General features: G+C 40.4%; 8 protein-coding genes across 12 annotated transcripts in view; 6 read left to right on the top strand and 2 right to left on the bottom strand.

The window, feature by feature from the left end:
• The first annotated feature begins 210 nt into the window (after positions 1 to 210).
• Positions 211 to 3,535, top strand: LOC134197638 (uncharacterized). Its single transcript, XM_062666982.1, has 11 exons — positions 211 to 446; positions 511 to 734; positions 793 to 930; positions 1,005 to 1,242; positions 1,312 to 1,817; positions 1,876 to 1,963; positions 2,236 to 2,302; positions 2,380 to 2,503; positions 2,854 to 3,048; positions 3,106 to 3,305; positions 3,353 to 3,535. Exons 1-11 carry the CDS (start codon positions 211 to 213, stop codon positions 3,533 to 3,535), a joined length of 2,199 nt encoding a protein of 732 aa, XP_062522966.1.
• Positions 3,536 to 4,008: 473 nt separating this feature from the next.
• On the top strand, positions 4,009 to 7,084 carry LOC134196986 (inhibitor of growth protein 3-like). 3 transcript variants are annotated; one of them, XM_062666215.1, is made up of 10 exons: positions 4,009 to 4,068; positions 4,141 to 4,212; positions 4,769 to 4,869; positions 5,099 to 5,261; positions 5,333 to 5,416; positions 5,481 to 5,813; positions 6,120 to 6,276; positions 6,532 to 6,787; positions 6,849 to 6,887; positions 6,948 to 7,084. In XM_062666215.1, the coding sequence occupies exons 1-10, from the start codon at positions 4,041 to 4,043 to the stop codon at positions 7,056 to 7,058; spliced, it is 1,344 nt and encodes a 447-aa protein (XP_062522199.1). In that variant the 5' UTR covers positions 4,009 to 4,040; the 3' UTR covers positions 7,059 to 7,084. The 3 variants fall into 3 exon arrangements, with proteins under 3 accessions (XP_062522199.1, XP_062522197.1, XP_062522200.1); XM_062666213.1 differs by having other exon boundaries at positions 6,093 to 6,276; XM_062666216.1 differs by lacking the exon at positions 4,141 to 4,212 and having other exon boundaries at positions 4,033 to 4,068; positions 6,093 to 6,276.
• On the bottom strand, positions 7,065 to 12,833 carry LOC134196985 (E3 ubiquitin-protein ligase ARIH2-like). The gene is made up of 16 exons (XM_062666212.1): positions 12,578 to 12,833; positions 12,456 to 12,523; positions 12,274 to 12,340; positions 12,045 to 12,189; positions 11,534 to 11,652; positions 11,370 to 11,479; positions 11,274 to 11,308; positions 11,130 to 11,212; positions 9,294 to 9,344; positions 9,188 to 9,209; positions 9,005 to 9,028; positions 8,822 to 8,949; positions 8,380 to 8,523; positions 8,254 to 8,319; positions 8,115 to 8,198; positions 7,065 to 7,320 (listed from the first exon to the last, which is right to left on the bottom strand). Exons 1-16 carry the CDS (start codon positions 12,803 to 12,805, stop codon positions 7,249 to 7,251), a joined length of 1,446 nt encoding a protein of 481 aa, XP_062522196.1. The 5' UTR covers positions 12,806 to 12,833; the 3' UTR covers positions 7,065 to 7,248.
• LOC134196987 (uncharacterized) lies at positions 9,354 to 10,235 on the top strand. The gene has a single exon (XM_062666217.1). It carries the CDS (start codon positions 9,517 to 9,519, stop codon positions 10,129 to 10,131), a length of 615 nt encoding a protein of 204 aa, XP_062522201.1. The 5' UTR covers positions 9,354 to 9,516; the 3' UTR covers positions 10,132 to 10,235.
• A 363-nt stretch (positions 12,834 to 13,196) lies between the features above and the next one.
• LOC134197251 (forkhead box protein N2-like) lies at positions 13,197 to 15,913 on the top strand. 2 transcript variants are annotated; one of them, XM_062666537.1, is made up of 6 exons: positions 13,197 to 14,282; positions 14,429 to 14,568; positions 14,632 to 14,699; positions 14,763 to 14,828; positions 14,894 to 15,068; positions 15,136 to 15,913. In XM_062666537.1, the coding sequence occupies exons 1-6, from the start codon at positions 13,569 to 13,571 to the stop codon at positions 15,692 to 15,694; spliced, it is 1,722 nt and encodes a 573-aa protein (XP_062522521.1). In that variant the 5' UTR covers positions 13,197 to 13,568; the 3' UTR covers positions 15,695 to 15,913. The 2 variants fall into 2 exon arrangements, with proteins under 2 accessions (XP_062522521.1, XP_062522519.1); XM_062666535.1 differs by having other exon boundaries at positions 14,629 to 14,699.
• A 107-nt stretch (positions 15,914 to 16,020) lies between these two features.
• On the top strand, positions 16,021 to 19,391 carry LOC134197252 (uncharacterized). The gene is made up of 7 exons (XM_062666538.1): positions 16,021 to 16,233; positions 16,285 to 16,387; positions 16,981 to 17,120; positions 17,208 to 17,295; positions 18,725 to 18,810; positions 18,886 to 19,012; positions 19,090 to 19,391. The coding sequence occupies exons 1-7, from the start codon at positions 16,052 to 16,054 to the stop codon at positions 19,153 to 19,155; spliced, it is 792 nt and encodes a 263-aa protein (XP_062522522.1). The 5' UTR covers positions 16,021 to 16,051; the 3' UTR covers positions 19,156 to 19,391.
• Positions 19,392 to 19,531: 140 nt separating this feature from the next.
• On the bottom strand, positions 19,532 to 20,709 carry LOC134197254 (transcription initiation factor IIA subunit 2-like). Its single transcript, XM_062666540.1, has 4 exons — positions 20,606 to 20,709; positions 20,430 to 20,534; positions 20,067 to 20,196; positions 19,532 to 19,755 (listed from the first exon to the last, which is right to left on the bottom strand). Exons 1-4 carry the CDS (start codon positions 20,675 to 20,677, stop codon positions 19,739 to 19,741), a joined length of 324 nt encoding a protein of 107 aa, XP_062522524.1. The 5' UTR covers positions 20,678 to 20,709; the 3' UTR covers positions 19,532 to 19,738.
• Positions 20,710 to 20,742: 33 nt separating this feature from the next.
• Positions 20,743 to 22,601, top strand: part of LOC134197250 (inositol hexakisphosphate and diphosphoinositol-pentakisphosphate kinase 2-like) — a 15,632-nt gene continuing 13,773 nt past the window's right edge. For both annotated transcript variants that reach the window (XM_062666534.1, XM_062666533.1), the window contains exons 1-3: positions 20,743 to 20,918; positions 20,997 to 21,235; positions 22,351 to 22,585. In XM_062666534.1, coding sequence (XP_062522518.1) covers positions 20,847 to 20,918; positions 20,997 to 21,235; positions 22,351 to 22,585 — 546 coding nt within the window. In that variant the 5' untranslated portion in view covers positions 20,743 to 20,846. The remainder of the gene's footprint in view (positions 20,919 to 20,996; positions 21,236 to 22,350; positions 22,586 to 22,601) is intronic.

Below are 22,601 nucleotides of genomic sequence, written 5' to 3'. Positions count from 1 at the left end.
ACAGTAGCAACAGAGCGAGCACATGAGAGAAGACGCTAGGATCCCGCATCGTTATATCTTCGAAAACCTTCACCAGAAGGCTTCAAATCGTCAAGAGTTACGAAACGGTGTCTGCGCCCGAGAACGTGATTTGCCTAGCGATACACGTGAGACCTTCTCTACAAGAAACAAACTGCAGCTACTGCACGTGATCGTATCGCCTACGTCTTCATGGTACCGTCATCAATGTGGCTTACAGCAGTCTTTCTAGTTTTACTGACTGCTCTAGAGGCGGTCGTCTGGTCTCTTCCAGACGCGGACTGTTCTGATGTTTGTTTGCCCCTTCCGCGATGTGACCATATCTCCAATCTGTCTCCTCTAGAAACATTTCCTAGCGGTACAACTGCTCTTGAGGTAAGCGGAAGGCTTGAAAAGAAAATTTCGAGAGGTGATCTGGACTTTCAAAAGTATACAAGGAATTTTGATCAAACTAGAGTTTAAAGGCAAAAGTAACTGTACATGTCTTGAAAGGTTAGTTCAACTGAGAGGGGACGGTTTAGTGATTGTGAACGAGGAGGAGACAAATACTTGGTGCGGCAACGAAACTCGTCCTTGTGTCAACTGTCAGAATGGACAGCCAGCAGCTACAGATGATAGAGACAATGCTGATCAGTGCGCAGACAGACTAATGAGTGGGAGGCTACATTCACGTCTGAAGCTGCTGCAACGCTTAGCAAACAGAGAATGGCCAAATCGTAAACAAAATCTGACATTTGATGTTGTTGTACATAAGCATTGCAGTTTGTATCACAGGTCAGGTGCGAGTTCTGGAAGCATGGGAAGAGCCAACAGCAACGAATACTGGTGGTATTCATCCTGCATATTCACTTCATTATGAAGGAAGAGCTGCTCGAGTAGACGTTTCTGTAGAACTGCCGTCTCAAGTACCAGGTACAGTATACTGTACGCAAAGCAAACAGTTGTGCCGACTCTCTACTAATCAACAAGTCTGATACATGTTATAGCTGTACCAGATAGCTCAGAAGACCCTCAATTGGTTTCAAGACTTGGAGCTTTGGCTATATGTGCTGGATTCGATCATGTATCACACGATGTAACAGATGCTGTAAATTACTTGTCGATATCAGTAAAAAAGCAAAAAGGCAAGTACGGTCGCATAACAACATTTCTCTCTGGAGCAACCTTCACTGAAGTTGACATACCACATGGTCATGACCTTAACTACAAGCTGTCACATAACAGGTAACAAAACAATATACTCACAGAAAGAAAGAAGGCGCTATATATATCTAACAAATATTCTTGTCACAGTTGCCACAGTTGTCCACTTTTTGACAGCGATGGTCAATCTGACCACCAACTCTCACCTCATTATCGTGTCTCAGACTTCTTGTCTCACCATCCAGTCACGACTCAACCTTACAGATACTTTCGTCTTCGACCTGAGCTTGTCTATTGCCTTGAAGTTGTACGCACTGCTCTAAATGAAGACCTCCGTGTTATTTCTGGGTACCGAACAATAACAGAAGATCAGAGCAAGCCAAGCAATCAAACTGACACAAGACTGCATATTACAGGACAAGGCTTACAAACACAAACAACCAATTCACACATTAAACCATATGACTTAGCAACTGCAGTTGCAGAAGAATGTGGAACATATTTTATCAGTCGAGGTCAAAATATTGGTATCACCTTACTGAGTGACAGCGTGTATTTTGACATCCGAGATAGCTTCTTCATCTCCATGGGTTACAATGTCAATCAACCAACTCTTCAAGAGTTTCACGATCAAATGTCAAACGCAATATCGACTTGTAATACCATCTCACTATCAACAGATTGCAGATTTCAGTAACCGGTGTTTCGTTTTAGCTGATCGAAGAGTCAAATACAACAGAGCATGTGATGCTTCGTCTCCATCTGCTCAGTCTGCATCCTACAAATACAAAGAAATACCTCAGTAAGATCTTTACACAACTTTCAGATTGATTCTCCTCTAGACATCATCTCTATGCCTATCATACACACACTCAATGCCTGCTTGCTTTCAAACATGACTGACGGTTACTATAAAGCCAAATTTCTTGTGACACTAAATGCACATATGGTGGTTGTGAGTTGTATGTGTCTTGCCATGTCCAGCACCTGGTTTAATGTTGAGACACCATTTACAGAGTTAACAAGTATTTTGATCAACAGAATTCATGTTACACAACAACTGTGTTTTGGTAGAGATCTGGGTGGTGACCAGTGCCAGTCAAAGAGTCAGACCAGCAACTATTGCTCACAGACTGAACAGGTAATTAAACTGCCTTCTGACAATCAACTTGTTTAATAATAATTAAATCATAACTGGTCCCAATTTGGATGTTGCAGAGTCGTAATGCATGGGTGGAGTCTATTTGGCAAACAGTCAAACTCAAGTATTTCAAACAAACAAACGACGAAATGCAACTTGCTATTAAAGACTGCCTGGAGCCATGCGGACAATGTACTACAGGTAAACAATATACAATCATAGATTAAGTAGCATTGATCGACTGTCAAGTGGTCTGGTGGTCTAACTGTTGGATTTGCCTATTGAGCACGTGCACATGTGCTAACCAAATGATGTCTGGTCCCTTCCATATGTTTATACTTCTATTTGGTTGTCTTAATCTGTACACTACCTTTGCCGTTTGCTGTTTCCGTATCAAGACAGAAATGAAACATCATGATGTACATATAGCATAAAGCATGTTGATTGCAAGGAATTCAGATGATTGTAAAGTAATGTCGCTATACTTTAAGCATGACAAGAAGTGATAAGCTGTATCTATATCACTGTCATTCACTGTTGACTTCGTTCAGGAGAAACATGGAAAACGAAGCTTGCTGGCTGTAATAAATTTGTCCACTGGGCTCCACTCCAGCTGACTATTAGCTCACAACAACAGACAAATTCTGACGCCTCATTCTACCCATCAAATAATCAAATGGCTACAGCAAAGGCTTGTGAAAGCAACAAGAAATGCATCTCTCACACTGAGATGTTCTCTACACTTGGTACAATGATTATCATACTTAATTTCAAATTTTGTTCATTCAATGCCTTGTTGATAGCTTCAGCTATCGAAGCAACGTACTATCCAACTAATACATCTCTTAACACTGAAAAGTTGTTTGGCATGCCACACAATCCAACCCCTCTCTTTGATATTATGCAAGAAACATTTGCAATGCACGCATCTGGTAACACAACAGTGTGGATCTCATCAACGGAAAACATGGCAGCTCTATTAGATGTCTTCAAGGCAAACACAGTGAATATATTTATATGATATTAAAGTCACTTTTATTTACCTTGCAGGCTCTTCTGATTCACAACAGACAAGTTGACAAAGTGACCATATGGTATCTTGAGAGTCAACTTAATGAAGTAACTGTCATTAAATTTTTGGAAAATTCAATTCGTCATTGGACCCACAGTGGCTGCATAAGCACATCCCGAAGTCATGCTACTCCGTACGAAGCTCGACCCTTTACAGAATGATAACTCGAGAAAATGCCAAGTTGCTGTACATAAACAGTAGATACGTTGCGCGTTAATACAACATCATATTAATACAATATCATATACAGAAAACATAATCAAAATTACTATAACCAACAGAAATCAAGTTGAAGTGCAAAACACCAAAACGTTCCCTTGTTTTCCACTAATAACTGTGCTGCTGTAGGTATATTTAGATAATTATATTTGCCGAGTATAGAAACGAGGTTGTTTAGCTTGGATTTGATTGTGTGTGTTCCTATTGTAGTCTCAAATGGTACATGTACAGCTTGCTAGTATAACCACATGATGCTATAGACGTACACTCTAGACGTTTCCTACTCTGTCAAATCACATTACAAAAATGATCTAAATCTACTCACTAGCATATCAACACACGTTCACCTTTTTCTGTTTCGATTCAAAATGCCTCTCGTGTAAGGCTCCTGCTTCAGCTAATTAATCAAATCCCCGGATGTGATATTTAGTGTTTCGTACCGAGAACATGTTATATCTGGAAGACTTTTTGGAGAGTGAGTAAATTTCAATTTGTTTAGCACTGCGTTTTCTGCGAACGTAATGAGCCAATTGCATGTATTATCAAGTGATCGAGCAATTGCCTCAAGACTTGAGAGACCGCTTTACTGAAATAAGAGAACTAGATCTCAAAGTACAGAGTAAGTGATATAAACTCAATTTGTCGTTTTATGGCATATACGACATTTTTGTCTACGTGTGTGTCGTCGCCATGATGTAATGTGGGTGTGACACTACTTCCGGTTTCTGAAGTTGTGATTGACTGCGCTCTAGAGTTTATCTTTCTTGAAGCTGCTGCCATCTGGAGGTTTTCATTTAGATTGATGCTTCTTGTTTTCTCAAGCAGTAAACCGTTTGCTGTATCTTAATTAAACTTGCAATGCACACTGTGCTGCAGTGTACAGTAGTGTAAAAATTAATGGTTTACTGTACTGTTGTTGTATCTTGCCAATAAGTCGTTATGTGAACTGTGCCTCTACTCTCTATTTGGACTGACCCAGGTTAAACCCATTACTTATATAAGCTTCCACAAAGCTCTTGCAAGAAAGGCTATCAATTCGTAAGGAAGATGTGTAATGTAGAAAGGGTGGTGGTGAAATAGCCCTAAGTGCAATGAATAGTAGATCTAGACTGTGATACTGGGTTGGCAGTTATGAATTCAGGTGTTTCTGTAGTCCGATTTTCTTGTTTGAATAGATGCCTCAGATACAATGGACGGTCATTTTAGATCATTTTTTGCTCTTGCAAAGAAGAATAAACCCGAATGGAGGGAAGAGCAGTTCAAGCATATCAAAGAGGTTGGCATTGGTGTAGAAAGTGCATGATAAGCAATAGACACAAAATACACACGTTATGAAAAAGACTTCATGAGCAATTTCCATCCATCTCAAGAGATGTGGAACAAGGAGTTACTTATCATAGTATTTACTACTTCTATATTGTATGTAATAGATAGCAAGCGATCTGACTAAACAAGCTAAGTACAGATCATTGATAACACCCGTCTTTGTTGTTCAATACATGTAGGACTACAAGAAGATCTTAGATGAGGCAGAAGAAAAGGTTGTCTTAGCCAATCAAATGCATGACTTGGTGGAGCGATATCTCAAGAAACTTGACATTGAATTATCAAAGTTCAAACTAGAACTGGAAGCAGACAGTGCGGGCATTACAGAAATGCTTGAACAAAGTATGTTGTTAGCATGTCAGCAAGCATGTGCTAGTATGAGCTAGCTATTGTGTCATATGAACTGGTTTTAGGATCACTGCAACTTGATCAGACACCAGTTCCTTCACCTGTGAGTCAGCCATCACACAGTCATTATCATCATCACCACAGTCACAGTGCGTTAAACGATACTACAGTATTGTAGTTTGTTTCAAAGTGGTGGACTATGCTTTTTTATAGAACGGAAAGCAAGCAGTTTAGGAGACAATCATTACACAAGGGGTTATGGTAGCAACTATCACTCTTCGCCACCATCTCCTAATGGTGGCAGTTCATCGTACTATAATGGTGTTGGATACAGTGGTACAGCTCCTGCTCAAAATCAATATAGTCAGCATTATCCTAGCAAGATGGCAAGGACTTCATCGTATGTAGTTAGTATTCCACAAGATGAAAGCAGTCCAGTTACGCCAGGTTCACAGCATGCAATGCAAAGGCAAGTTTCGTCTTCAGCAGGAATTCAAGACTCACATGGTCGAAGAGGAAGTGGAACACTGAAGCTTGCATATACAAGTATGGACACACATGGAAAAAACAAACATTTGGCATGCATGACACACACACACACACACACACACACACACACACACACACACACACACACACACACACACACACACACACACACACACACACACACACACACACACACACACACACACACACATCACACACGCGCGCACACACATCACACACGCGCACACACACACACACACACACACACACACCACAGCCACATTCAGGATTCACATTGAAAGTAATGTTATTGGGGTGTAATTGTCCAAATTTCAGATCAGAGTGGTAGTGGTTTTATTACAGCTGTATCACAAGCTGAACCAGTTCGTAGTCATTCTGTTGTTGGAACAATTGGCAGTATTTCAAGCGTAGGTGGTGGAGGAGCATCTACTGTCACAGCATCTGGTATACTAGCCACTGTGCCGATTGGGACAACAGAAATGAAGCCACACCGAAAGAAGTTAGTATTGTGTGTTCTCAGTAGTGAAGATTTGCATCGGTTTACAAACTCTAATATAATGAGAAAGAGATCCAGTTGTTCTGTACAGAGTATGTACAGACAGATGCAAGTAGTGTAATCTCTTGAAACAGCCTTAGTACTTGGCATGTATAAAATATGCTACATACACTAGATGTAGTATTTGTGACACTGCAAATCAGGGTACTTGTAGCGACAGCAGGGTTACAAAGACTCGTCATTAACACTTCTGTTTAGGTCTCATTCTAGAACTGTGTCATCAACTGCCGACTTTGCTATAACAGGCAGCGCTCCAGCAACACCAAGTGCGCAATACGGAGCACCAGACATACCAGCCAATGATGGAGCAACAACAACAGTCCTTCCGATGTCGACTGGACGCGGTGATTTATCCAGTAGAGTAGTAGAAGGCTCTGCTCCTGTACAAGAAATAGCTGCAGCATGGACAGAAGAGATAGACCCAAATGAGCCTCGTTATTGTCTCTGTAACCAGGTGAGAAAAACCACACGAATGTCCTTCAAAAAGTACATGTGATATCCTTTATTTATTACAGTATTCATATGGTGAAATGGTTGCCTGTGACAACCTTGAAGTAAGATCATAAAATGTGGTTATTGTTAATATCTACTTCATTCATATTGTTCGATTTTAGTGTCCAATCGAGTGGTTCCATTATGGCTGCGTAGGAATCACTGAACCACCCAAAGGAAAATGGTATTGTCCACGGTGCATACAGGCACGACGACGAGGACGGAACAGATAGACATGATCTAGTGATACAATTGTATTGTACTATGAACATTGAACAGGCTACGTGCTTGTGCACTCAAATATCTTATGAGATTCTTTACATGCAAAGTTGATTAAATCTTATCATTAAGTTCATCAACACAAAATAAAATCTGAAGTACAGTCAGTATTGCTGTATATTGACCTCTATGCATGTGTGCTTGCTAGTTGCTTATGTGATCCTTCAGTAGAGTGAGTCGCCGCTTCTCAGTGATTGCCATCTGATTCTCAATGTCCTAATACAGACAGTCCATGAGTGATCGACATCCAAAGAACAAGACACATTCGCTACACAGTGATGTCTGCATGCTTGTACCTAGCCTCGAATTTCCAGACCAGAGAGCGCGCGAACTCTAGTCTGGACCAAGTCGATACTAAAATGATTTCGGAAGTATTTATCAAAAGCGATGGTAAATGGTGTCTAACAGCGTAGGATTGTTTTACCTAGATCAACATATCATTTGTAAATGCCATGACATCTCACAAACAAAGAAGAGACGTCTGCAGTGTTTGCGGCGATATCTTGGTGGACGGCATGAAACAACGACTCTTTGATTCTTCGGCAGACTGCTAGCTAGTCTAACCGCTCGACTAGCGAGACTACCGCTCAACCAGTTATCAAAGGTGATGGTCTAGCGACGCTGCTGTGCATGTCCTCTCACCGCAAGCTTGAAAATATCAAAGAACTGAAGCTGAAACTAAAACTAAGATGTGTGTGTGCAGAGTCTGATCATTGTTCTGGCATGCAGAGTCTTGTCATTGTTCTGGCGTGCACTTAGCCGCCCACGAGGATTTCACACTCACGCGCAATCAGGTGCTAGTGCACTTAGCATAACCAATTATTGCTAAGCCAATCAGAATGTACAACCGAGATTCGAGTTGTAGAAGCTGATTGGCTAAGAAGGGCTATTTCCAAAATCATTTTAGTATCGACTTGGTCCAGACTAGAGTTTGCACACTTCGCGCGCTCTCTGGTCTGGAAGTTCAAGGCTAGCTTGTACCGAGCTCTAGAACAACAGAATTGTGATACCCCTCTTGATGTGCTCTCTGCTCGCTCAATCTTCCAAGACAAATCTTCAATTTCTCGTTCCAGCTGTGCTTGTTGATACTCAAACTATCAACAAATGGAATCTTACTGTGTTTATTAATATCAACTAACCATTACTCACCAACTCTTTGCCTGTACCATTCATGAAATAAACAAATGGGTATGTGTACTGTAGAGTGTATCTAGACTGCAGAAAAGCAACATAATAATAACATTCAACAGCAAGCATTGTTAAAAAGTAGCACACTTTCAGTAATAAGGTGGATGCATCTTTCAGATATTGCCAGTCAATCCATGTGCCTTCACCTTGCTTGACTTTTTCATCAATTTGTGCATTAATCTTTTCCCGCATGTCATTCTCCAATTTCAAACTGCGCCTGTGATTGTCCCACTAACAAAATGTTATGTAAATTTAAAAAGGCAACCAGTCTTTTTGATAGACAATAACAAGACAATCACATGCAACAGACTGATCAACATATCACCAATGCACCAAGCTGATAAACCACAAATCACTAATTTAAACCAGATGACAAACAAGTCAATGAACAAATAACAAGCAAACAAAAAAGACAAACAGAGAAACAAGCTACCAAATGGTACACAACTGGATAAACATGAAATCAATTTTGAATGCATATACATAATTTGTGTAAATGTAAAGAAACACTACAGTAAAAGAAGCTTACTCTTTCAAAGTAAAAGAGATAGCGATTGAGAGCTTCTCGTGCTTTGCTCTTTGCACTGGCACCTGAAGATTCATTTTCAGCCTTATAACGACTACACTCATAATACTCTCTATTGTGAGATTGCCAATCTGCAGCACATATAGCAATCAACAACCAGCAACACCGAAAGATACACATTATTACCTGCCACACACATCCAACAGAATTCTAACAGAAACCAAAACAAATGTTTAAATTCGTGACATTCTTCTTGACATGCATAGATGCATGTAAGTTAAACTGATGTATGTAATCTTAATTAATTAATCTAAAAAGCTGTTAGAACATTATGTCATCTATTGCCACAAAATATTTTCACTGTCTTACCATGATGGCACTTCCCGCATACCTGCAAAGAGCAAACAAAAATGCACACAATAAATGCACAAAGTAGAGTAGAAAATAACATTCAGTGAAATGTAGCAACACCTACCATGTGATTACATCCACCATTCTTTTCAATACAGACTTGACAACGAGGACACTAACATATCAAACATGGCTGTTACATCTCAAATAATTTTTCTTACATGAGTATACATTACTTGAAGGACTGTTACTTATAACACAAAAATTACATTAATTTAATAGTCATTTAGTGTAAACACAGGAATATCCTGGACTTTGTTCAAAGCTGGAAACATCTTGGGCATATTATGTGTGCTGATATGAAAAAGTCATTGTCAATTGAGTTTGAAATGAAGAGGTTTTCCTCATCCTTCAACTCCTTTTACTATCAATTTAAAGGAGCCACTCCGATTGTGTTATGTCGTTTATTACAAGCATTTTCAGCTGTATTTTATGGGTGTCAGTTGTGGTGCTGCAATGATAGTCTACTACATAAAGTATGTGTAGCGTGGAATGATGCTATGAGGAAAATTTGCAATGTCAGAAGAAGAGAATGTCATGTCGATACAATGATTTATTCCACCGGTCTTTTGCCTTTGCCCAAGATGCTGAGGAAACGAAAGCTACAGTTTTTGTCTTCTCTAATTCAGTCTGAGAATAGTGTTATCACGTACATTTTGTCTCTTATGTATAATTCTCAGCAGTCGTCCTTTCTTACTTCATGTCGGGAATGGGAATTGCATTACTGCCAAAGCCACACCAGGATACTGTCAAGGCAGTCAATTGCTCATGTCATTTGGAAGAACGTTGATTTATCTCTATCTGAGTCTAGGCGCAAGGCTGCAAGCTTGGCATACCATTGGCTGTTTGAACCAGCTAGAAGTAGTAAATCAGTACTAGAAGACTTGTTTTCAGTAGATTGATGCCACAGTAGTTATATTACTTGTTTGTTTGTTTGTTTGTTTGTTTCTGTTTTTGCACCATTAATTTTAATGAGTGCAAGGTCAGGTTATAATAATAATAATAATAATAATAATAATAATAATAATGTGCGGTGTAGGCCTGGAAACAGTCGACCGCATTGTGGCAGGCTGTAGTGCTTTGGCACCGACGGACTACACTGATCGACACAATCAGGTGGCATCCATCATTCACTGGGATGTTTGTCGCCATTTTGGAGCTCCAGTGGAGAGCAGATGGTGCCGGCATCATCCTGATAGGCTTGTGGAGACGGATGACATTACTATGATGTGGGATACCACCATCCCCACTGCCGGGAAGATCAAAGCCAATCGTCCAGACATCTGTCTCAGAAATAGGAAGACAAACACTTGTCTTCTTATTGATATCAGCTGTCCTGCTGATGGCAACATTAGCAAGAAACATGCTGAGAAGTTGGCGAAGTACAGCGGCTTGCGAGTGGAGATAAGCCGCATGTGGCATTGTCGAACACTGGTGGTTCCGGTGGTCTTGGGAGCTTTGGGCACAGTGCACGCAGGTATTACACGGTGGCTGGACATTATTCCAGGTCATCACAACCTGCAGCACTTACAGAAAACAGTGCTTCTGGGATCTACTCGGGTCCTTCGTAAAGTCATGTCTTCTTTCTAGACAGCCGTGATGGTCTAAGTACTTCTGAAGCAGGGTTTGCTTCCGGTACTTGTAATAGACTTTACAAACCAGACTGATCTGGTTGAGCACGACACATAATAGACAACCAGCAAGTGGAAAGTAAATAAAGACAGTACGCAAACCCCGTAATCATGCAAAAAATAAAACATACAAATGCACTTCAAGAGATCAACTATAAAAAAACCACACAACGTTTCTACATACCAAACAGCATGTAGATAATACCAAAACTAAGTGACATTTTCCAACCAAGTCCAGTTCACGACAACCATAATGCTCATCATCTTACGTCTTTAGTATTAGCTCGAATGTAATTCGCCGTCTCTGAATCATCTTTGCACTTATGCAACCATTGCTGTATTGTTATACAATCTAGCAACACCAATTCCAACTTTAAACACGGAGCACTCCACATTGTACTGTAACTACCTACCAGCAGGAGCATGATATTCATCTCCGCAACAAAAGCTAAATAAAATACAAATTTCTTAAATAGAAAAAGAGAGTGAACACAGACATGCAATGCTACCAAAAACTAGTTGAACAGCTGTGACATTGCACTTTTCTTGCACTAGACACAGGAGCCTGAATGATAAAATCACAGTCAACACCAGGACACCAACGAAGCCTCGGATGTGCCTGCAAGGTGTATTTAATATTAATAAACATACATTGATAGAATTGTTGTCTTACTTCTACACAGTCTCTTAATGCAAATGAGTGGTATTTTTGTCGCAATTCCGGAGTAAGAAGTAACAGCTCTATTGAGGCTGAGCTGCTTATCATGACGGAACACCTCATACACTCAATAGCTAATGTACAAAATACAAACATAATGCTACCTCGTTTTGTTTACGTGGTTTCTAATTATGTGCAGCTGCAGCTTGACTATCACAGTGTAACATGCTGTACCATCCTTCTCGTCATACAAAGAACTAACATACTATTGTTACATTTTGACTCTCAAAAACTTCTATGAAAGCCATCTTCATAGTGTGATGTTCTTGCTCTGTACAAAGTTTCGTCTCAACCACCAGAGCTATAAGCTATTGCTACTCATGTCTGTATTCCTGTACTCACTGTCATGCCTGTCTACTTGTGCTATGTTAGGTGTTATCCATGTCTTTAGTATGTTAATTAACTTACTTTCTGTTTGCTACCTTGTCTGTAATAACTATAGTAACTACTAAGTCGGTATTCTCACTTGTGGATCGTCCATCATCCAGCTGGGCTTTGATATAGTCACTCCAACATATCTTACAGTAACTATGACCACAAGCAGGACTAAACATATCATCCTGTTTACGCGATTGATCACACACGTCACAAGTATCAGGAAACAATCCATCCTATTAATTAAACACACAACACACAACACAGTCAGTCCACCAGATATTCACATATTCACTGCAATACTATCATATGCAACTGACAAGTTTGACATTATTGCGAGGTATGAGACCAGCCTCCAACAGTATTTGTCTTCTGTCGGCAGTAAACCTACATGACAAAATACACTCTGAATATTAACTTTGTAAACCTTGCTTTCTATCAAGCAGTCTTAATTTTAACGGACAAATGCCTGATTATCCCATAAAGTATACGCCTTCCCAACCTCCTTTTCAGTGACTCTTCGTCCCACTTAAATTTCTTCAAAAGCAACCTCGCAGCATCTGTTGTTACCTACAGAGAACTTAAAATGCAAACAGAATGCACTGCTCAGAAAACAATGCCAACCTTTAGTTCTCCTGCTACTTTCTCTACTGTCTGTTCTAGAACGGCAGTAGCTTTCGCTTTCGTGAGGCAAGAGAAGGAAAACGCTTCAGGGTCTTCCTCGTCCCCCTTTGAAGACCCGTCATGTTCATCTACATCGCCGTCATCTTGATATGCATAGTAGTCGAGATCACAGCCGTTCTCATCGTCCTCATAGTCGCTTGCCGTATCGTCAGATGCGGGATCAGACATTATTCGCCGCGTGTGGGCACGCGCGCTATACCCTAAGGGGTTTGACCGCGGTAACCATAGAAACCAATCTATGCCCTATCTAGTGTCTGGAGAAAACTAGTTCTGATGTACGGCTGCAGCGTAACTGCTAGACGAATAAAGAAACCCGCGAAACTGGACTTCTTACTAAAAAAATTCATTTTCTAACAGAATTTGTGAGCATTCTGCTCATAACATTCTGGTAAAAACGACATTTCAAGACACAATCTTAACTGTTTGTTGCTGCTAGTAGTACCAGCCTATATTGTATTTCGTTTTCCCCGACTATTTAGTGCTCGCCGAAGATCACGTGACTGTAAGCGCCAACATACGGGTCCTTTCGTTACTTCCTGGACGACGTTTGCGTCATTTACAGCGTTCGATCACGATTGCACGCGCGGGCGTCAAGAACAAGCACCCTGTTTAGCAGCAGCCCATTGTCTGCGAGCTGGCTAATCTGATTGAAAACGCCTTCTATTCGTAGAAAGGCGGTCTCTTATGTGTCACTTCGTTGCTACAGGTCGTTGCTAGGGAGCTGTGGGCATTCGATTCTCATCGATACGCGCGTCAACTGATCGTAGCATAAACAGTCTGCGTTTCCACGCCGACTGTGCTATTGGTAGTGCTGGAGTCGTGTAGTAATACTAACTGGGGAACATAACAGAGAGATAGTCAGAAAGGAAGAGAACACGTGGCGTGACGGTTGAAGAACGCTTTCAAATTTGACGAAACAACTAGACGTAGGATGGCCGATCACCAGGACTACACTACCATAAAAGCAACCGTGCGAGAGCCTGCATTACAAGGTAGCAAGACTGCAGACAATGTAGCTACAGACAAGCCGGACTTGACAACGCGTTGGGCCAAGTCGTTTGACGCCGCTTCTCTGCGGCAAGAAATGGCACAGAAACAGGCGGCAGACGACGAAGACGACGACGAGTCGATGGATCGGTTATCTATAAGCTGTTTCGGTAAGATAACGACACAGAAACTGGGAGAGTGTACACAAGACGTGTACGACGAGTTGACCAGTCTGACGTGGCTCCACAACTCTGACCTGCTGAGGGATTTCAAATCAAATGTACCTCTCGACCCGTTCGACAGTCTGCCCAATGGAGTGGCTTTGAACTCTGGTCGTGTAGGACGCGAACACGACCCCTACTCGGTTGCCATAACAGCGCAATACTCAGGCCACGCTATCACCAGTTCATTGTCTTCATGTAACAGCTCGATTGGTCGACGGTCTGCTTCCGGGAAACCGCCGTATTCGTTTGCTTGTCTTATTTTTATGGCCATAGAGGAGTCGCCGACGAAGAACCTTCCTGTGAAGGATATCTACAAGTGGATTGAGGACAATTTTGAGTATTTCCGGTCTGCACCGACTGGCTGGAAGAATTCTGTCCGCCACAATTTGTCTCTGAACAAAAGTTTCAAACGAATCGACAAGCAGAAGGGCATGGTATGTGCAATACATGTTTGTGCAATGTGGCTGCCTATTCTTTATAAATACACGTGTCTGTTGCTATGGCACCAATTTTCTGTGCCTGTTATGTCGGTTATGTGAAAGAGTGATGAGTCACTTTCCTAACTGTTGTGTGGCTGCAGGCTCCTGGTAAGGGCTCTCTGTGGATGGTTGATCCTATCAATCGTTTCAGTCTTTTGCAAGCTCTCAAGAAGACTCATCATCAATCGTTTGAACATTACATTACTGACAAGACTGCTGGCAATACAAGAGCAGTGTCCAGGTTGGGTTGGGTTGATATTTTACTGATTGCATAATATTGCATGTGTGCATGTGTGTGAAGCAGAGGGTCTGACAGTTCTCTGTCTGATGTGGACTCAGAGCCTCATTCCAAAAGACTATGTGTGGATATTGGTGGGAAGTTGTCAGGAGTGTTCTTGCGAATTTCTGTAACAATATTGCTTGTTTATGTTACAGCTCCTGATGAAGCTCAAGCAGTTGAAATAATGTGCTCATTTTATAATCCTCGTGCCATTCATGAAGGTATAAGGCAGTAGTGAACTGATGGTCAGTTAATTGTCTGGTAATGTGTCATTTATACTTGGAAGGTCCAGTGAGCATTTCCGGTGCAAAATCTTCTAGTGACTGCTCTACTCCTCCTCTTGTAGTACCTGTAGCAACATTCGCACCTACACCGGCAACTCCTGCCACTGAACAACGTATTCAGGGTAGTGGCCAGCTTATGCATCACGAAATGACTGCCTTCCAGCCGTCGTCACATGGGTATTTGTTCTACTCACTTGTTCAGAGTTGTGGGCTGTTGACTATAACCATTATTTCTTGTAAATAGCTCTCGTCGAAGGAACTTGTTTAGTACTCTTGCAACTGTAGCAACTTTAACAAAAGACATTGAGGAGAATCTGAGTAGGAACAACAGTGAACGATCAAGTCCAGTTCAAACACGACGTGCTAGAGCAGCAAAGGCTGCGATAGAGGAGATAGACACAGCTCGACTCTTACATGCAGCAGTTGCCAAGAGATTGGCAGAAGAGACTGGCAAGAAGTCATCTGTAGACGGAGACTTTGATTTTGAGAATAATTCTGGAGGAATACACAGACAGCAAAAGGAAGATGATGAAGAAGATGATGAGTTGTCTAAGTCTCACAGCAATGGACTTGGTGATAGTGGTTATGGTGGACAGGAAACAAAAGTCAGTGATAATCACTCACAGCTACAAGTAGAAGAACAAGGAATGGCAGACATTATATTGGAGGCTGACAAACTGTTGGCCATGAGAGACAGAAAGACACAGCTCTCGCAAAGTGAAAAAACTATAGGGAAGAATGATGTGAATCAGTCCGGTTTCAGTAGTGAATTGATTTCAGGATTTGCAATACATGCCTCATGATGATTGGTGTTCTTGATGTTGTCACTACTGTCTGCAGAGAGATGGAACTCTGTTGCAAGAAATTTGTGAATTATAGATGAAATAGATAGTAAGGTTCCCTCCGTTTTGTAGGAGGATGCTGAACGCCTTCATGCCTCTAGTTTGTACAATATTTTGTGCCTTGTACATGAAATTTATAAGATGGCAAGAAGACAGACATACACATGTATGTTGCCATGATCTTGTCTGTTGTGTGGTGTACTACTCATTGTAACTGCAGACGAGAGTCTAGTAGCCTTTCTTGTGGCACCCTCTTCCTTGTCAGTCATCTCACGTGAGTTCTTCTTTCCCCGTACATATGCGTTATTTCTAATTCGAATGGCGTTCGTCTTTTCGCTCATTTATCTCTTTGTTGCGCTTTGCTGTTGCCATCCGTCATTCGTGACAACAAATGACGTGAAATGCAAAAGACAGACATCATGTTCCTGTGAAATGAGCGACGATTCAGGTTCTATCGACCTCCATCCTCTAGTTTCAGGACAAAGTCAGGATCAACCAGCGTAAGCTGAGACCGCAAATGAAAATATAGTTTACAAATTGTGTTGTGTTAGTTTCCAACTGCTATCGAACGGCTACCTCTACACGTACAATCCTTGCACACCAGTTGACTATGAAAACGAAGTTAGTACCTGCACAGCAAATGATGATCCAGCGGTAAGTAGCACTCCTTGTACACACGTACAGAGAAATGATTCAGACTTGTCTAATATGTATAATACGTGCACTGCAATTCTCTGCCATTTCACACAGTAGTGTTGCCAGAGTACGCAAGCGGCTTGTATGTCTAGGAATTGAACGTGCTGCTGTTATTGCATGTCTAAACTGAGCAGTACAGAGGGAATCCCATCAGTATAAGTAAAAGTCATGGCGTTGAAAACTGACCAATATTGTGTCATCTTCAATACACCTCATGCATTGGTAGTGATTCAGATTTCAGTCACATGATTGTTCACACCAATTTTCTCATATCAGTCTTGCTGATTAAAGGTACGCGCAGTTTAATGTAGAGTAATTAACTTGCAAGTTTTCTTATCTTGTTGCATGGTGTAGTAGACTTTAATTCATATCATTTAATTCATAATTCAATGTCCTTGTACTGGCAAATAATGAACAAAAATGAAAATAGGTATATACAGTACAAACATGAACAATGAACATCCCTAATGCATATAAAATACACCCATATCTTCATTCTTCATTGACAGACATCATGAGGTGTACATGTATAAATTCGTGTAATTATGTAGGTCTGTCAGATTTTTAGTAATGGTACAGGGAAAGGTGTCCGGTGTGGCTCTCAGGCAGACGTCTCATTTACTGCATACAAACATGAAATGACTGGTGTACAAGAAGTAAACATCACATACCGTGGAGGACAAGGCACAAGGTGAGAACACAACCGTTCATGTTTACAGAAAACTATTGAATAGTAGACATGTGTTTAATGTACCAATTTGATGGACCATGTGTGTAGATTCAGTACTGTCACTTTGAAGTGTGACAACAACCAACATGCAACTTCACAATTTGAATTTGAAGGAGAAAATCCACCTGGACACTACGTATGACTTAAGTATAAGTATGCTTGTCTGGAACTCTCACCCCTTCACTCTTTCACTTCCATTTCTAGCGCTTGCACAGAAAATGTACTGGTACCTATTGCAAACTACATACCACCTACCTACTTAATCTGAAATCGTGTGTGTGTGTGTGTGGGTGTGTGTGTGTGTGTGTGTGTGTGTGTGTGTGTGTGTGTGTGCGCGCACTCGCATGCATGCGCATGTATGTATGTATACCTATCTATTTGTCTGTCTGTCTGTCTGTCTGTCAGTTAGCAATATCTATGAGAAGGACAGGTTCCTCTTTTAAAATTTCTGATTATGTACACGTAGAGTATATATGAAATAATACCGTTCTGTCTGTCTGTCTGTCTGTCTGTCTGTTGTACAATTCAGTCTTGAATGAGTGGAGAAACAGAACCAAGACATCAATACATCAATGCTGAAGACCGTCCAGACATTACAATGTTAATTTGATCCAAATACTGGACAGAATTTGGATCTTGATGTTTCACTTGCTCATCCATGGAGTCAGGACATTAGTAGGAGGGCTAGCAGGGAAAATGGTCATGCTGCCGAAACAAGAGAAGAAAAGGAAATGAAAAATATTCAGAAGAGCTTGTTCCAGGAGGGTATGTATCAAGATGTCTTCCTCTTGTGATAGAACATTTTGGGAAGTGGGGCACAAAAGCAGATAATTTCTTGCAGCATTTGTCACAACAGTCAGTAAATCTAGAAGCCAATTTTAATGCCTCCATGTTCGTGACTTATTGAAGAAAAAGATTTTCTACAATTCTACAAAGATGCAATGCCAAAGTTGTCCTCAGAAACTTTTAAAAACTGTCACCTAATCATGGTGAGTTAGATAGATTATTTGATTTCGACATTCAAGGCCAAGTCCATTAGTTAATCTATGACTTTGTTGTTTGCAAGGACTAGTTTGCTTTTAAAAATCCTAGCATATGTACAAGTAGAGTCTGTATGAGAATAAAGTGTCTGTCTGTCTGTCAGTCAGTCTGTCTGTCTGGTGGACAAACAAACAGACTAAGCAAAACACTAACCATATTGTACATGAACAAATCAAATAGCCAAGACAAAACATAAAGCCTTGACAGATGTCCTTGTGACACAGGCAAAATTTCTGTCAAAATACTGGCAGTCTAAACTAAAGACAAACAGATGAAAAAGGCACTACTGACTCGAGTCAACCACATATCCACTCTGTCGCTGTATAACCTGCATTATTTCAATTTTAAGTGCAGATACTCTATTTCAAGGATTTCACACATTCAAATGCAAAATTAAAAGTTTCAATACAGTTTTCAGAAACGTTAGATATTTTAAAAATGCCAATTTTATGTCATGATGACAAGAACAATGCAAACGTCTTAGACAGTCATACCTGTTACATATTGCTGTTGTCTTTGTTTAGAATTTTCTCTTGACCAGTTACTATTCATGTCCAAGACGAAGTGGCAAAAAACTGGCTATCAGTGGTGGCTCAATCTTTCTTATACTGTATGATATGTTTATCCTATCGGCTTCTTAATCATAAATCTCAAATTTGATTGACACTAATCTGTTTCTGTTCAGCCTGTTTGTCCTCCTGATATCATATTTCGTTTTGGGTGTTCTGTTCCAAAAATACCGCCGAGATGCATCAGGAAAAGAATTGATACCAAACTACCAGTTCTGGTCATCTTTGCCTGGTCTTGTAAAGGTATTACACAAAGCTGTATATAGACAAATTAGCCTTACATATAATAAAAACTCTGGCAGTCTTGTTTGACTTTGCAGGACGGATTTCTTTTCTTACTGAACAAGTGTCGTAAAAGAGAAGCCAGCTATGAAAATTTGCAGTGACAAATTTAAGAACATGAAGATACTAGTAACTGTTAGCACAAATTTGTAGAGGACATCAGTTGCACTTTCTTTCCTTTGGCACGTCTGAGATACTTTCAAATTTTGTTTTGATGTAGCTTTCCTTTCTACAGTGTAATCGATTCTTGCTGCAAATGATATTAAGTGTAGTCATCTTCATAATACACGTACAGTAGCTGCATGCATACAAACTGTGTATAATAGACAATGAACGTTAGCTTGTGAAGTGGTTGTAAACGTTCAATCTGTAAATTATCAAATTAAGGCTACTATATGCAGCGAGAAAATGAGTGGGAGAGCAGTTACAAAGGGGATTTCACAAGTCTCTTGCTTAATGATGGAACAAAGTTGATATACACTCTGCAGCAAGCCATTTACTTTCAGTAGCCACACACAAACTATCCTATCATTAACTGAATAACGTGTATGTTACACCATTTACTCAAGACACCAAAGTTTCTGCTATTGTCTTGTTGGTTAACTGTGCTACAAACCACATATACCTGGCAACTATGCATCTTTCTCTTTCTCTATATCAATGATGCTAAAATCATCCTTAGACCATTCAGCTTTCACCAGTAGCTGTCAAGACAAATACACCTCCTTACATCACAAGAAGGGGGTTCTTTAATTAATATATTGTACCTAATATCAGCAATGAAACATGTAAATACACAAACAAATGACAACACAAGACAACAAGGCACAACTGAGCAGATGACACAACACAACTAGCTGCTACACAAACCATCGATCATACAGACAGAAAGGCAAGCAAGCAGGTTGACATATCCTAAATGACAATAGAAAATATACAATCATGAGATCAAAAAGCTACCTGCCTTTCCATTTATGTAAGTATGTTTACACACTCGTGTGTACATTGCACTCACCTTTTCCATCACATGCCACAATTCTAAGTTTATCAACACCACAAACATCTGTGCATCCCTCTCGAAACTCTACAGTGTTCATAACAAACGTCCACACATTGTCACAAAAGCGATACGTCTTCAAATTTCCCTAAAACAGACAAGACACAAGCTGTAGTTACAAAATGAGAAACTACAATTGCATCATGCAGTTAACCACAACATCTAGCAGCTATGCAGTGTAATATATATGTGAGTAGAGTTGTAATCACATCTGTGACACGACCTTGCTTACTGATATCATTAATACATGCAGTTCGCATTTTCACAAGAAATGATTTTTATTGTAAATTCCTGATGAGTGCCGGCAACAAGAACTCTCACCTTGAAGGTCAATTTGGACTTGACTTTTGATGCCAATGCACTGTTCATACTCTTGTCAAATTGAAGAAGAACTTGAAGAGCGAGAGGAGCCGATATTTGTTCAGACTAGAGGCAAACAACAGAACGCCATGTGGATAAATATCAATGCAAGCTGCACGTAGCCCTCTGGTTCATACTTGAACGAGTTCATCAAGGCTCTCCTGCAAGCAGTTGCCTAAAGTTGTGTTTCTATAAAGTTGGTAACTCATCGCATTCGTGTGCAAACAACAGCTTCTATATCCGGGAGTGTCTGTTGGATTTGTGTGGGCGGAGCCGTCCTCAGGTTTCATGTAGGTAACGCTTTGCTACATCATGTAGTCTATGTAGTGCTAAAACGTCAAGCAGGGATATGAACTTGTTTCTTCTTCTGCGGAAACAATGGCAGAGTCTTCTAAATTAGATTTTAAGCGATCAAAAGTAGTTGTCGGGGTGTGTGCTATGAAAAAGAAGGCAAGTAATAACTCGCCTTTACCAGTTTCTTTACGGTTAACGTTTTGTTTGTCAGATGTTATTGATCTTATGTTGTAGGCGGCGTCGAAGCCGATGAAAGAAATTCTCAAACGACTACGCGTTCAAGAAGTTTTCGAAATTGTCGTGTTTACAGACAAACAAATATTGCAGGAGTCTGTTGACAACTGGCCTATCTGTGATGCCTTTATAGCATTCTATTCGACAGGATTTCCTTTGGAGAAGGCAATAGAGTATGCAGAGCTGAGGAAACCATACTTGGTTAACGATCTTCCTGCTCAATATCTTACAAGAGACAGGTAGATATGATCAAGGCATCTTGTGTGATTGGTGATATGTACTTGTCTATACAGACTGTTTGACTAACAGGTGTATCGTTAATTATTAAAAGAATGCAGCTTTAATAAGTAGGCTTAATTATTATTATTATAAGAATGCAACTTAATTAAGTTTAAATTAAACATGAGGTTAGACTGGATTGCAGCTGAAAGAGTTTAATTACACCATTTCTTTTAGAAACCGAATTCATGGACATGCATCGAGCATTTTCATAGAGCTGGTCTTGTTTGTAGGCCATGGATTCCATTAGGTTGGCTTAATTAAACTAGTTGTATGGTATCTGTAGGCGCCTCGCGTTTGTGAGTAACACGTCCAACAGAGTTTTCAGACCATCTACTGAAACGTCTACTGAAACAATGAGTCCTCGCTAGACAATATGTATTTGTTGAAACCCTAGCTGTCATGGAAGTAAACATGCAAACTTTCTAGTAGTTTAGATTACATATATAGGCCTGGTATAGGTAGTCATCGATCGTTTTGAGATCGTGATCAAGACAATTGAAATGTACAGTCTAGGTATGCACTCAGTTCCGTTGTAATGACAGTGGTATGGTATTTACTGACATAGAAATTGATATCAGCAAACATTGACTATCAACAATGTTAGATGCAGCACAGTGTAGTAAAGGATTGATTGTAGTATGGGACATGTGAATAGTTGACTGTAGGTGGCATTCAACTCCTGAAGGTGTGTCTTGGTTGTCACACAGTCCCTAGCTACAATACAAAAGGATGGGGCAACTAAACTTCATGAAGCATTTTCTTCCTCATTTGGTCACTTGCACGAATCGTTCTTAGACTCATCTGTAGTCGGACACGGAAACGATTTTTTAAGGTAGGTCCTATCATGAAACGTGGTCGTGGGGAGGAGAAATTTGAGATTTGTGTGTACACACACACACACATATATATATATATATATATACCAAAGGCTCGATGGAGACTCATATAGGACCACGCCTATTTCTGTTGTGCGACTCGAATTAGAAGCCTCGCTACGCTCGGCAATTAATGAGGCAACAGTAAATGACAATCACATACTGATTTTGAACTGATGTTGAAAGTGTGTTTTTAGACGGGAAGTGTATCGTGTGTTGCATGAGAATGATATTGAGACTCCAAGATATACAATTATGAATCGAGATGAAAGCAGCAACTCTAAGTTACATGAAGATGACGACTGGGTTGAAATTGATGGCACAGTTTTTCAGAAGCCATTTGTTGAAAAACCTGTGGATGCTGAAGATCACAATGTGTGCATATATTATCCAACCTCTGCAGGAGGAGGAAGTCAAAAGCTTTTTAGAAAGGTCAGATGTAGGAAGT

This window comes from Corticium candelabrum, chromosome 22, assembly GCF_963422355.1.
Source record: "Corticium candelabrum chromosome 22, ooCorCand1.1, whole genome shotgun sequence".
NCBI classification, from domain to species: Eukaryota; Metazoa; Porifera; class Homoscleromorpha; order Homosclerophorida; family Plakinidae; genus Corticium; species Corticium candelabrum.
Note: the sequence above shows the minus strand (reverse complement) of the source record. Positions and strands in the feature narration are given on the sequence as shown.